The 13,650-nt window shown below is 50.6% G+C and overlaps 1 protein-coding gene across 1 annotated transcript in view; it reads left to right on the forward strand.

Annotated features, from left to right (window-relative positions):
• SHROOM2 (shroom family member 2) overlaps positions 1–13,650 on the forward strand; it is a 161,930-nt gene that overhangs the window by 107,447 nt on the left and 40,833 nt on the right. The window contains exons 4-5 of the mRNA XM_030806536.1: positions 664–3,004; positions 4,483–4,583. Coding sequence (XP_030662396.1) covers positions 664–3,004; positions 4,483–4,583 — 2,442 coding nt within the window. The remainder of the gene's footprint in view (positions 1–663; positions 3,005–4,482; positions 4,584–13,650) is intronic.

A 13,650-nucleotide genomic window follows, 5' to 3' on the forward strand; every position in this document is an offset into this window, starting at 1 on the left:
GTAATCCCAGCACTTTGGGAGGCCGAGGCGGGCAGATCACTTGAGGTCAGGAATTCAAGACCAGCCTGGCCAACATGGTGAAACCCCGTCTCTACTAAAAATACAAAAAAATTAGCTGGCCACAGTGGCAAGCACCTATAATCCCAGCTACTCAGGAGGCTGAGGCAGGAGAATCGCATGAACCCAGGAGGCGAAGGTTGCAGTGAGCTGAGATCACGCCTCTGCACTCCAGCCTAGGCAACAGAGTGAGACTGTCTCAAAAAAAAAAAAAAAACCCCAAATCAACAACAACAACCTGAGTTGTGGTGTGGCCACCCCTGCGCTTAACTGTTGATTGACCATAGACGTGTAAATGCAGACGTTGCCTGCCAACGATCCGGGCATCAGGCTGAGAATGTGCACTAGGGTTGCAAGGCATCTGTTTGGTAAAACGGCATGTAACAGGGAGGACACAGTCTTTTCAGCCTGTGCCCAGTTTCTCCGTGTCTCTACTAAAATCCAGATGTGCTAAGCTGCAACCTCAGCCTCAGCAACTTCACCCTGGGAAGTTACTGTTTGGCGTTTTGGTATTTCCACGGAGGGCCAGCTGCGTCCACAGCCTTGCCTTTTGCCATTGCTATTGCTAAAGCACACCATGCTTTGTCCTTCTTCTCATTCTTGCAGTTCTTCCTCCCACGACCTGTCCAGTTCCTGGGAGCAGACGAACCTACAGCGCACCTTAGATCACTTCAGCTCCCTGGGGAGCGTTGACAGCCTGGACCACCCCTCCGGTCGCCTCTCAGTGGCCAAGTCCAACAGCAGCATCGACCACCTGGGCGGCCACAGCAAGCGCGACTCGGCCTACGGCTCCTTCTCCACCAGCTCTAGCACTCCTGACCACACCTTGTCCAAAGTCGACACGTCCTCCGCAGAGAACATCCTCTACAGTGTGGGCCTCTGGGAGGCTCCCAGGCAGGGTGGCCGGCAGGCCCAGGCCGCAGGCGACCCTCAGGGCTCGGAGGAGAAGCTCAGGTGTTTCCCACCCAGGGTCCCCAGTGACAGCGGCAAAGGCCCCAGGCCAGAGTACAATGCTGAGCCCAAGCTGGTTGCCCCTGGGAGGTCCAATTTTGGGCCAGTCTGGTATGTTCCCGATAAGAAGAAAGCACCATCATCCCCACCTCCTCCCCCTCCCCCTCTCCGCAGTGACAGCTTTGCTGCCACCAAGAGCCACGAGAAGGCCCAGGGTCCTGTGTTCTCAGAGGTGGCTGCAGCACAGCACTTTACGGCCCTGGCCCAGGCTCAGCCCCGTGGTGACTGGAGACCAGAGCTCGCCGATCGGCCTTGGAGGTCAGCACACCCGGGGAGCCTTGGGAAGGGATCAGGAGGCCCGGGCTGCCTGCGGGAGGCCCGCGCAGATGGCAGCTGGCCGCCCTCCAAGGATGGAGCTTCCAGCAGGCTGCAGGCCTCTCTGTCCAGCTCAGACGTGCACTTCCCTCAGTCTCCTCATAGCGGCCGCCACCCTCCCCTATACAGCGACCACAGCCCCCTCTGTGCTGACAGCCTTGGGCAGGAGCCAGGGTCTGCCAGCTTCCAGAACGACAGCCCTCCTCAGGTGAGGGGGCTCAGCAGCTGTGACCAGAAGCTGGGGAGCGGCTGGCAGGGCCCCCGGCCCTGTGTGCAGGGAGGCCAGCAAGCGGCACAGCTCTGGGCGGGATGCTGGCCTTCTGACACAGCCCCTGGAACCCTCGAGAGTCTTCCCCCACCCACGGTGGGCCAGAGCCCACGCCATCACCTACCTCAGCTTGAGGGTCCTCCAGATGCCCGTGAGACAGGACGGTGTTACCCGCTGGACACAGGGGCCGAGGGCTGCTCCGTGGGAGCCCAGGAGCCTCCCAGGGCCAGCCGTGCAGAAAAAGCCAGCCAGAGGCTGGCAGCCAGCATCACGTGGGCAGATGGGGAGAGCAGCAGGATCTGCCCACAGGAGACACCCCTGTTGCACTCCCTGACCCAGGAGGGGAAGCGCCGGCCTGAGAGCAGTCCAGAGGACAGCACCACCAGATCGCCACCGTTCGACGCCAACGTGGGCAAGCCCACCCGGAGAAGCGACCGCTTTGCCACCACCCTGCGGAATGAGATCCAGATGCGTAGAGCCAAGCTGCAGAAGAGCCGGAGCACAGTGGCTCTGACTGCAGCAGGCGAGGCGGAGGATGCCACCTGCCGCTGGAGGGCCGGGTTAGGAGGTGGCGCCCAGGAAGGACCCCTCGCTGGCACCTATAAAGACCACCTGAAAGAGGCCCAAGCCCGGGTTCTGAGGGCCACGTCCTTCAAGCGCCGCGACTTGGACCCCAACCCAGCAGACCTATACCCGGAGTCACTGGAACACCGGATGGGGGATCCAGACGCTGTCCCCCACTTCTGGGAGGCAGGACTGGCCCAGCCACCCTCATCTACAGGTGGCGGGCCCCACCCGCCCCGCATCGGAGGCCGGAGACGGTTCACAGCTGAGCAGAAACTGAAGTCCTACTCGGAACCCGAGAAGATGAACGAGGTGGGCCTCACGAGGGGCTACAGTCCTCACCAGCACCCCAGGACATCTGAGGATACTGTGGGCACATTTGCTGACAGGTGGAAGTTTTTTGAGGAAACGAGCAAACCTGTTCCCCAGAGGCCTGCTCAGAAGCAAGCTCTTCACGGAATCCCGAGAGACAAGCCAGAGAGGCCGCGGACAGCAGGCCGCACATATGAGGGCACGGAGCCCTGGTCACACACCACCTCCCTTGGGGACAGCCTCAACACTCACAGCGCAGCGGAGAAGGCAGGGACATCAGACCCGCCGCGGAGGCTCGGCACCTTTGCAGAGTATCAGGCCTCCTGGAAGGAACAGAGGAAGCCCCTGGAGGCCAGGAGCTCCGGGCGCTGCCACTCAGCGGATGACATCCTGGATGTGAGCCTGGACCCACACGAGAGGCCGCAGCACGTTCATGGGAGGTCCCGGTCTTCACCGTCCACAGACCACTACAAGCAGGTAAGCATGGAGCCACAGCCCCCTTGACCATCATCGTAACCCAAGGACAGGACACACCCAGAATGCAGTGGCTGACGCCAGGGCTACTCAGCTCCAGCTGTGCGAGCATTTACCTTTTCCAGATCTCCTAGTGCCCTCTGTGTCAGAGGTATTTGGGCACAAAGTTGACACCTTCAAGGCAATTTAAAGTGCCATATTCCCGAAAACCCACATTTTTCATTCCCGTTCTCGTTGCCATAATCTCTGGCTTTAACTGAGTTTCCCCTTAAGTAGCTTGCTCCTACCTTCATACTCAGCAAAGAACGTGGAGGGAGAAACAATGGAAAATGATAACTAACGCCTCTGACATGGAAATGTGTGGTTTATGTAAAAGCTTAAAATGACATACAATAGCCACTTTTCAAACACTGATGGATGACGTTTAATATAGTATTTGGGTTTTTTAGTATTCTGTTTTTTATTTGCAAGTATTTTCAAGGATTGCTCTGGGACAAAAATGTATTTAAAACACATTAAGTGATTGCACTTTTTTAAGGTGAGAGTTTTGATGGTGAGAGTTAATGTCCAGCTTTCTAGAAAACTGCATATTTCTTAGCCCTGCTTCAAAGTTAACAGTCTCTTTCTCTCTTGCACCTACCCCCTTTGAAAGCTTTTTCTCCCTATTACATCTGCACTTGCACATCTCAAAGAAAAAAAAGTTCCGCAATGATAGATGCAGTTTCTTTTTAAAAGAATCCAGGGTAGGTGCGGTGGTGCATTTGCAGTTCTAGCATTTTGGAAGACGGAGGAAGGATGATCACTTGAGGCCAGCAGTTCCAGACCAGTCTGGGCAACAAAGCAAGACCTTATCTCTACAAAAAAAGAAAAAAAACTTAGCCAGGTGTGGCGGTGCCCAGGAGGTTCAGGTTGCGGTGAACTGTGTTCTCACCACTATACTCCAGCCTGGGCAAAAGAGCAAGACCCTGTCTCAAAAAAAAAAAAAAAAAAAAAGAACCACTAGTAATTTAATACAAGATACCTAATATGTGCATGGAAAGAAGGCTGCTGGTTTGCTCTGTGGTGTCCCAGCCCTGAAAATCCACATAGATGCTCTGAGTGTTTATTTCCACCGTTGGATACCCTGGCTTGTGGCTATTCAGCATGACCTCTGAGAATTCATGCTTGCCCTGTCAGGAGCAAAGAATCCCAGGCTCTGACGAGTACTAGAGCTTGAGGCTTCACCACTGTAATTTGTGACCAGCTGTATTTTATTTTATTTCTTTTGGCCAATTGTGCCACACGGTTTTACAGGCTTCACGTAGGAGTTGTTTCCTGCCCAGAACAGAAGTGGACGCGGGGTCTTAGTTCAGTCGTCTCAATGAAATGCTTTGTAGAACTGCCGTGGCAAGGCAAACCCACAAATGAGGGCTTTCATAATCACAGATGTCCTGAGGAAGGCAGCTTGAGGACTTGGTGTCTCATTATGTTGCCCTTTGCAGGAAGCTTCTGTCGAACTGCGAAGGCAGGCAGGGGACCCTGGCGAGCCTAGAGAAGAGCGTCCCTCCGCAGTCCGGGCCGAGGAGGGACAGTCCACGCCGAGGTGGGTGAAATTTGGATTCAGAGTTACTGAACAGGCGTCTGAGGGTGGGCTTCTGTATGGTGGGTGGGTGCTTGGTTAACATGGCTAGACGTCTGGCTTTTGCCAAACCCAAAGCGGCTGAAATCCGGTGTGATTTCCATCATCCCTGATGTACTGGAGGTCTGGGCAGAGCTTGTGCACCCTGCAGCCCTGCCCAGAGACACATCCCAGGGTGGGGAGGCCTTCTTACATGGCGGTGACATTTTTTGGTTCTTAAAATGGCTATCGTGTTTTCCGCACGGTGAGACCGCTTATGGAGACATAATGAGAAGTCCAGTTTAACATACTGGAGCTGCACGCTTTGCACAGAGCGCCTTATCGAAGGGCAGCTTTAGCTATCTAGCACACAGCTGTGTGCCTAGCTGCGGCCTGGAAATCAGAGTTGCCTCTAAGGATTGTTAGTAAGAACGGAACAGGGCAGGCCTTCCTAAATTGGACCTAGTTAATGATTTAATTTTGAGCTTTAAAATAGAAATCGAGTTAGTCAACTCCCAAAGAGAGGCTGCAAGCATCTGCAGGAACTGTGGCAGCAGCAGGAGATTAGAGCATTTTGTGCCATAATTCCAGAATGTGCGCCATAGCCGCTTAGTTGAGGCAAGGACAGGGTTAGATTAAATACATAGTATAATCTGGGCCGGGCATGGTGGTTCACACCTGTATTCCCAGCACTTTGGGAGGCTGAGGCAGGTGAATCGCTTGAGCCCAGGAGTTCAAGACCAGCCTGGGCAACATGGTGAGATCCCATCTCTACTAAAAATAGAAAAAAAAAAAAATTAGCCAGGTGTGGTGGCAGACGCCTGTAGTCCCAGCTACGCTGGAGGCTGAGCTACTTGTTCAAGCACGAGAATCGCTTGAACCTGGGAAGTGGATGTTGCAGTGAATGGGGATCACACCACTGCACTCCAGCCTGGGCAACAGAGCGAGACCCTGTCTCAAAAAAAAAAAAAAAAAAAGTATAATCTTCCCCTTCATCACATGAGGAGGGCAGGAGGAGAGTGTGCGACTCTGCAGAAGATGTGGTGCAATCTTGTTTTAAAAAGGCGGATGGAGGGATGGGAGTAAATGCACAACAGGGTCACCGGGTGTGGATTTTTCTGTCGCCTTGAGAATCTTGTGTGATTGCCGTGACATTCACATTAAACACTGACCTCAAAACTCAAGGTTCTGTTGCAGAAATTACCAGTTTAAAAGTTTGCTTTCAAGAGCCTCATGTCATAGGGTTTTATTTCATTTGGCCTTAAACAGAGCTGTTAGCCTTCTACAAGGGGATCAAATATTTATGTGACTCTGCAACGACAGGACTGATACTGTGTGTGTGCTTGTGTAGGAAGTCTCTTCAGTTACTTAACAGACTCTGAGGCTGAAACCAAGAATGCGTGGGTCAGAAAGGCCGACGAATAATCCACCTACAGAATTTAGCTGTGTCTGAGAAGCACAATTAGAGCTTTACAACTGTGGATTCCAAGTAGGTCACGTGCCGAGCACCAGCTGCAGTCTGTTTTCCAAGCCAGCTCCCAGGCCGTTGAGGCCGGCCGTGCGATGCGTGGCGGGCAGTGCTCGATGGGCTCTGCACATGCGGGCCTTGCTCTGCCCGATGCCACGAGCGTATCATCTGTGCAGAGGGCACCCGTGCTGGTGAGAGTATATAGCTCTGCTGTGCATGGAGGGGGTTGCCCTGAACAGCTGTCACGTGCAGGCTGTGTGTGAGTGAGTGAATGGCACTGTCGATACTGAAAGGGTCGAGAGGAAGCGGGGCCCCATGCTTCATTCATCAAGGCCATGTCTCCCAGCAGACTGCATAACCACTCCAAAGAAATTAGTTCCAGAAACTCTCTGCTTTTGAGCTACCAACCCAGCAATTTTCAGAATTGTTGGGTGCGGTTTTTTTTTTTGAGTGGTGAGGCGCGATGAAATTTGAGAATATGTAGGTTGAAAAGTTGTTTTCAACTTTTTTCAGAGACTCTTTAATTTCCGAAGGACCAGCAAGAAAGAATACACTTGAAAAATTTCAATGGAGAATAATAGAAGTCAAAGTTCAGGCAAGGGATTGTTCTTTGCCCACCAAAAAGAAAATCTAGAATACAAAGGTTTGAAGATACCCAATGTTTTGCATAAGTTTAAAATAACGTAAACATGTCTGTGTAAATCATATGAAGTGCTGCTCTGATAATCGATGCATAACAAAAAGTATGTATTGTATTTGTTTGGATAACAAAAGAATGTTGAGATCGGAATTATTTTTTTTTGTTGTTGCTCATATGAACCAAATAGAGATAACATTTTTTGTGAAGTTCAAGATCCTATGTTAATATAAAGACAAGTGGGGCAGATTGAAGTGATGATACTTTTTTTTTAAGTTGCATGATGCTTCAGAAGCTCAGAGGAGAGAGAGCAAAGTGACTTCTGGCTGGGTTATGGGAGAAACAGGTGGTGTTTGAGCTAAAATAGAACTGAACCTGAGGGAGCAGACCCAGCACGTTTGCTTCCCTCCAGCTCTTCTGTCCTGAACAGCCCACCGCCCCCCACCCCCACTGCCATCAGAGGCTTCGCCTCAGACCCACAAGCTCAGGCATCATAGCCAGCTGGAGCCTGCTTTGGGGAAATGCTCTCTCCTGCTGACCTGGGGCCCCTTGAATGCTGGGTCTGTTTCCTAGTGTGGCCATAACAAACTCTCCAAGACTGGGAGGCTCAAACAACAGAAGTGGATTCTCCCACAGTCCTAGAGGCTGGAAGTTCCAGAGCAATGTGTGAGCAGGGCTGGTTCCTCCTGGGGCCTCTCTCCTAGGCTTGTAGATGCCGTCTTCTCCCTGTGTCCTCACAAGGTCTTCCCTCTGCGCATTTTTGTATCATTTCTTCTTATAAGGACCCCAGTCCTATTGGATCAGAGCCCTCCCCAATGGCCCTAATTACCTAATTTTACCTTAATTACTTCTTCTAAGGCCCTGTCTTCCAATACAGTCACATTCTGAGATACTAAGAGTTACGGCTTCAGCACATTGATTTTGTGGGGCACAGTTCAGTCCCTAACCCTGGGAGAAATGTCCCTGCTTCTCCATTCTACCTTTATAGTAACCACTTCTACCTGCTGTCAGCTCTCTCAGGAAGTGTCATTCTACCCTTGAGCTGATCAGGCTTTACGTTCATGACAGATGTGAAAGCCTTTAAGATGAAGGGAAGAGGGAGCTGTCACCCTGTGGGTGGCACAGAAGAGGGGCATTTGGCAAAACCTGACTGGAGGGCTTTTTGAGAAACCTGTCTGGAGGGTTGCTTGGCACCATGCAACTGAAGGCTGACAGCCGTGCACACCTTCTGGTTCAGTCAATCCATCTTTAAGAGTTTACCTTGAACGTGGACATCCACTGCCCCATGAATGTGCTAACCTCTTCAGACTGGGATGGTTTGGCAGGGGGAGAGTGACTCTTAAACTCACATCACGGATGTATTGGTACACCTTCACTATTCCTTGCTGTCTGCTGGGCTGGACTGTTGGCTCCTGGAAGATGGGATTTTACTTTTTCATTTCTCAGTACCCTGTATCTGACATAATTCCTGCACAGATTACGTGCTCAATAAATGGTTGGATGGATGGAAGGGTAAGTGGATAGATGGATGAGATGTAGGGATGCATGGATGGATAGATGGATGAATGGAAGAGTAAGCGGATGGATGGATAGATGGGTATGTGGATGGATGCAGAGGTGTATAGATGGATGGATGGGAGGGTAAGTGGTTGGATGGACGAATGGAAAAGTAAGTGGGTGGGTGGGTGGGAGGATGGATGGATGGATGGATGGATAAGTGGATGGATGGATGAAAGGGAGGGTGAGTGGGTGGATAGATGGATGGATAGATGGGAGGGCAAGTGGATGGATGGATACATGGGTGCATGGATGGATGGAGGCATGGGAAGGTGGATGGATGAGTGAATGGGAAGATAGATAGAAGGATGGGTAGGTGGATGTATAAGCAGATGGATTGGTGGCTGAATGGATAAATACCAGGCTGACCTTCCTTGAGTTAGTCTTTCTTGATTGTGGTGAATAATCTTTCCATATTGGTACATTCTGTGTCCTAAAATTTTATTTAGAATTTTAGTTTACACACTAGTAACTGAAATGGCCTTTATTTATCCTTCTGCACTAGCATGGCATTTGGAGTCAAGACATAAACATCTCAAAATAAATTTGGTAGCACAGATTTGTTTTTGGTATGAGATTTTAGACCTTGTAGGAAAGTTTAGAGGTACCACATTTGTTCGTTGCTCCTCAATTTCGAGAGGCCTTGGGTGAGGACTGTGTTCTGGGTGGTTCCAGAGACTGGCACTGAAATGAGATCTGGGGGCGGCCCCCTGGGGCTGTGGGTGCTGGCAGTGTCTTCCTTCTCTGCCTTCTTGCAGCCACTTCCGCCCCCGCCTGCAGGAGCCACTGCCAAGCACTGATGAGCTGGCACTGACCTCAGGCTGGTATTTTGTTGGGACAGATGGGAGGGGAGGCAAAGAATGAGAGTATATCCTAAATCCCAGTACCAGCTGCAAAATTGAATGCATATGAAATAGAGCTCTTTAGGGAAAAATTTGCTTTCAGATAATATTTATAAACAAGCTAAAGGAACCTGAAGGTCATCTTCCTGGATGTTTTCCCTGAGAGGTGACTTGGTGTACAGAGGTTCATGTGAAGACCAATTTTTCATTTACAAAACAAGTTCCTTCATGTAGATTTCAGAATAAGTAACAGAGATTTATCATCCAAGCTCTCCCCCTCATTTGTCACTTTAGGGCAGACGTTTGCTTTGCCTGGCCTTCAATTAGCTCAGGGCAATTGAAGCTTTCCATTCTGAGCTGCTGTGCTAGGTAATTATGAAGACTGTGCTGGATCGGGTCAGGATAAAAAGGTGAAACTTGATCTTGGAATTTTGTCGAGGCAGAGCCCAGCATTCTGCATAGCTTTGTACAGTGTAGTACTGCATGCTGAACAGAAAGGTTCTTGTGCAGCGAGTACTTGGCAGATGTAACACCCTCACCCCAGAAGGGAAAGGGATAAATGATAGCTGTAGGAGAGAGACTGCAGCATGGGTCTAGCGGGCTTGTCTTTATGTCTTTTTTTGATTTTGTTTTTCGAGACAGGGTCTCGCCCTGTCTGTCACCCAGGCTGGAGTGCAGTAGTGCGACCTCTGCTCACTGCAGCCTCCACATCCTGGGCTCAAGTGATCCTCCCACCTCAGCCTCTGGAGTAGCTGGGACTACAGGTGCACACCACCATGCCAGCTAATGTTTGCATTTTTTTTGTAAAGATGAGGTCTTACCATGTTGCCCAAGCTGGTCTTGAACTCCTGGGCTCAAGCGATCCACCCACCACACCTGGCCTTGTTTTTAATGCCTTACTTTGCAACCACAATTTCCCCTTACATTTATACCCGTGGGGACTTAAGAAACCCAGAACCGAGACAGGCGGCCACCCCTTTGTTTACTTTTTGGTTTGGTCTCCTGATTCTACATTATTTAGAAGGAATAGCTTTCAGGTGATAGTTTATGGTTACAGGATTTTGGCTAAGGAGGAGATGCGAGAGCAGGGAGGCAGATCCACAAAGCCCTCATGTGGAGGGAGAAGCGTGCAAAAGGAGGGTGAAAGTGACCAACGCCCCAAGATGCCAGAGCTGAGGGAAGCCAGAGGGAAATGCAGAGAAAAATTTAACTCAGGCATCTCAGTTCTAGATGGGGCAGGTAAGCAGCCTTCTACAAACAGAATTTGTGTCACTGAGCAGGGCACAGTGGCACGTGTCTCTAATCTCAGCACTTTGGGAGGCTGAGGCAGGAGGATCACTTGAGTCCAGGAGTTCGAGACCAGCTGGGGCAACCTAGCAATACTCCCATCTCTACAAAAAATACAACAGTTGCTGCCCCGTGGTTGGATGCCAACATACGTAGCTGTACTCGCACAGGATCCTTGATCCCTCATGTGACTCCTAGGCTGTGGCCTGAAACTTGCCTTTCCAGAAGAATCCAGCCCTGTGGAAAGCTGCCCCTTTGTTTCCCAGCAGCCCCATCCCTGGAGCCCCCAGTGGCCTCTCTTGGGGGAGAGACTCCTGTAGCGCGTGCTGATGTGGCAGCCCCGCTCCGCTCTGCCTCTCCTCTGGCCTCCTTTCTTGTCAGCTGGCTGCGTTCTTCAAAGCTCTCAGCCTCTGGGCTGACCTTGGCTGCGTTCGCATGTTACGGGATGCTTTGGGGCTTTCACCTTTCTCCAGAGAGCTACCTGGAAACATAGAAGTCCATTCTCCCCTTTAGCTTCTTCCAGCCTCCATTCCTCTTGGCTGTGTCCTAGTCCAGTCCCCCACCCAGATTGGGCTGAGGTGACACAGACACCCACCCAGAAGGCTGTACAGATTGATAATCGATTGATTCATTGAAAGGGTCTGGCTCCGTCGCCCAGGCTGGAGTGCAGTGGCACAATCATGGCTCACTGCAGCCTCAACCTCCAAGCTCAAGCGATCCTCCCGAGTAGCTGGGATCACAGGCATGCGCCAGCACACCTAGCTAATTAAAAAAACAAAAAAAGGTTTTGTAGACAAGGCCTTGCCATGTTGCTCAGGCTGGCCTCAAACTCCTGGCCTCAAGTGATCCTCTTGCCTCGGCCTCTCAGAGTGCTGGGATTACAAGGGTGAGCCACCGCACCACACCCAGCCATTGTGTTCATTTTTAAAGTTTGACTTAAGAGTCCCATAGATTCAGTGTCTTATGTGGCTGTTAGGTCCTTGCAGTTAGTCTTAGAAATCTATTTAGCTCATCTGTTTTCTGAAGGCCCACACATTTGAAATATAAAAGGAAATAGTTCTGAGTCACCTCCTTCTCAATATAAATAGAAAATGCATTCAAATATTCCCACAAATTTTGTGTCTTTTAAATCTGCACAAACCCAAAGAATTCCTAGAGGAGGCCGCCAGAGCTAGCAGCACGTGTCAGGTCTGCATCCCACTGGGCCAGCCAAGCAACCTGCTTCAGGCCCCTTCATACCACACAGCTCACCACCGCCTCCACCGCCAGGAGAATCCAGAAGGCCGGAGGGTGAGGGAGGACTGACGCATGGGCGGTGACGGCGTGGGAGCCAGTAATGTATTTCTGCTTTGGGCTTTCTCACACGTGGCACTTGGAGCACATCCTTGAGAACATGTCTGTCCTCTTTGCCAGTTTAAATTTTTGTGTGTTCGTTTCCATGCTAGCTCTTAGAATCTAAATCAAGTGTTGTGGATGGTGGGCAAGACCATGGCTGTGTATGTGTGTGTGGGAGTCTCATTGACCACAGTGCTGACACAATTTCCCTTGGTGGAAGTAAAGAGTAAGTTCAGGACTCACCTGTAAATGATGTGCTCCCCATGGATGAGGGACAGGAAGGACATCAGGGTACTGTGCCAGCAGAGCTCTGTGCCCTGTTAGTCGAAACGAAAGTGATGGCTGAGATGAGTCCTTCTGTGGCACCCAGGAAACTTTGATAGCTGGGCCAAGAAGCATCAGCACTGCAGTGCCCTGGGCTGCAAGCATCATGGTTCATGCTTAGCAAAGCCACATCACCTGTTATATAGACCTGACATCAGCTTTACAGTTTTGCTTGCATATAACTTGCAAATTTGTTTTGTGTTTTATAGCCTAAGAACCATTAAAATAAGGAAACAGATTTTATATATAGACATATTTAACAGTCTAATAAAAAAAATCAAAACCACATATTGTATGATGCCATTTATATAAAATGTCCAGAATAGGCACATCCGTAGATAGAAAGTAGATTAGTGGCTGCCAGGGGTTAAGGCGGGAGAAGTGAGGGAGAGACTGTTCATGGGCATGGAGTTTCTTTCTGGAGTAATGAAAATCCTCTAGAATCAGATAGTGGTGATGGTGACTGCTGTGACTATACTAAAAACTACTGAACTGTGCTGTTTCAAAGGGCAAATTTTATGATATATTTTATCTCAGTCTTTAAAAAAAATCTCAACACTGGGAATCCGTAAGAAAACTTTTTTAAATTTAAAATGGGTCTGTCAGGCCGGGCGTGGTGGCTCACGCCTGTAATCCCAGCACTCTGGGAGGCCAAGGCGGGTGGATCACCTGAGGTCAGGAGTTTGAGACCAGCCTGGCCAACATGGTGAAACCCCGTCTCTACTAAAATATTAGCCAGGTGTGGTGGCAGGCGCCTGTAATCCCAGCTACTCAGGAGGCTGAGGCAGGAGAATCGCTTGAACCTGGGAGGCGGAGGTTGCAGTGAGCCGAGATCGTGCCATTGCATTCCAGCCTGGGCAACAAGAGTGAAACTGTCTCAAAAAAATAATTTAAATAAATAAATAAATAAAATGGGTCTGTGCATTAAGTGGCTGTAGTTCAGAGATTGACAAAGTTTGCGGAAGATGAGATGATAAGTATTTTTGGCTCAGAGGGACATAGTGTCCCTGCTGCGACCACTCAGCTCTGCCGTGATAGCGCAAAAAGCAGCCACACAGTGACCAGGTTGCCCTCCCTGCAGGCCTGCTAAGAGGACTCTGGCTAGATTCCAGCCCTTGCTGGTCCCCCTGGCAGGGGGGCGGGGGGAGGCGGGCAGCATCCCTACTGTCCCACGGGACCCAGCAGCCACAGGGGCCTTTCGCTTCTCCACATTCCTTCCTGCCCTGCCCTAAAGCAGGAAGCACGACAAGGAAACCTCTGAGTCAGGTATGTGGATGTCCTCTGCAGAACTTGCCTGGTCCCTTCCTTCAAGTCGTTTGTTTCTTTCTGTGAGTCAGCCCTGCCTCCTGTTTACCACGCACAGGTAGTTTTACCTGTGGCTCCCTGAGCAGAACTGGAGTCGGCGTAACGCAGGCTGTGTCTCTGAATAGAAAGTCTCCACACTGCTGTGCGGCTCTCCACTCTGCGTTTGCCCGCTGTATGCACCAGAGCCCCCTCCCGGCTCCCCTTCTCCTAAGCAAATCCCACACACCTGCATCCCATCCTTCCTCAGATCACTTCCAGAATCTTCTGCAGAGTTTGGGTCTCATGGTTTGTGAGACA

Source organism: Nomascus leucogenys, chromosome X, assembly GCF_006542625.1.
Source record: "Nomascus leucogenys isolate Asia chromosome X, Asia_NLE_v1, whole genome shotgun sequence".
In the NCBI taxonomy this organism is placed as follows: Eukaryota; Metazoa; Chordata; class Mammalia; order Primates; family Hylobatidae; genus Nomascus; species Nomascus leucogenys.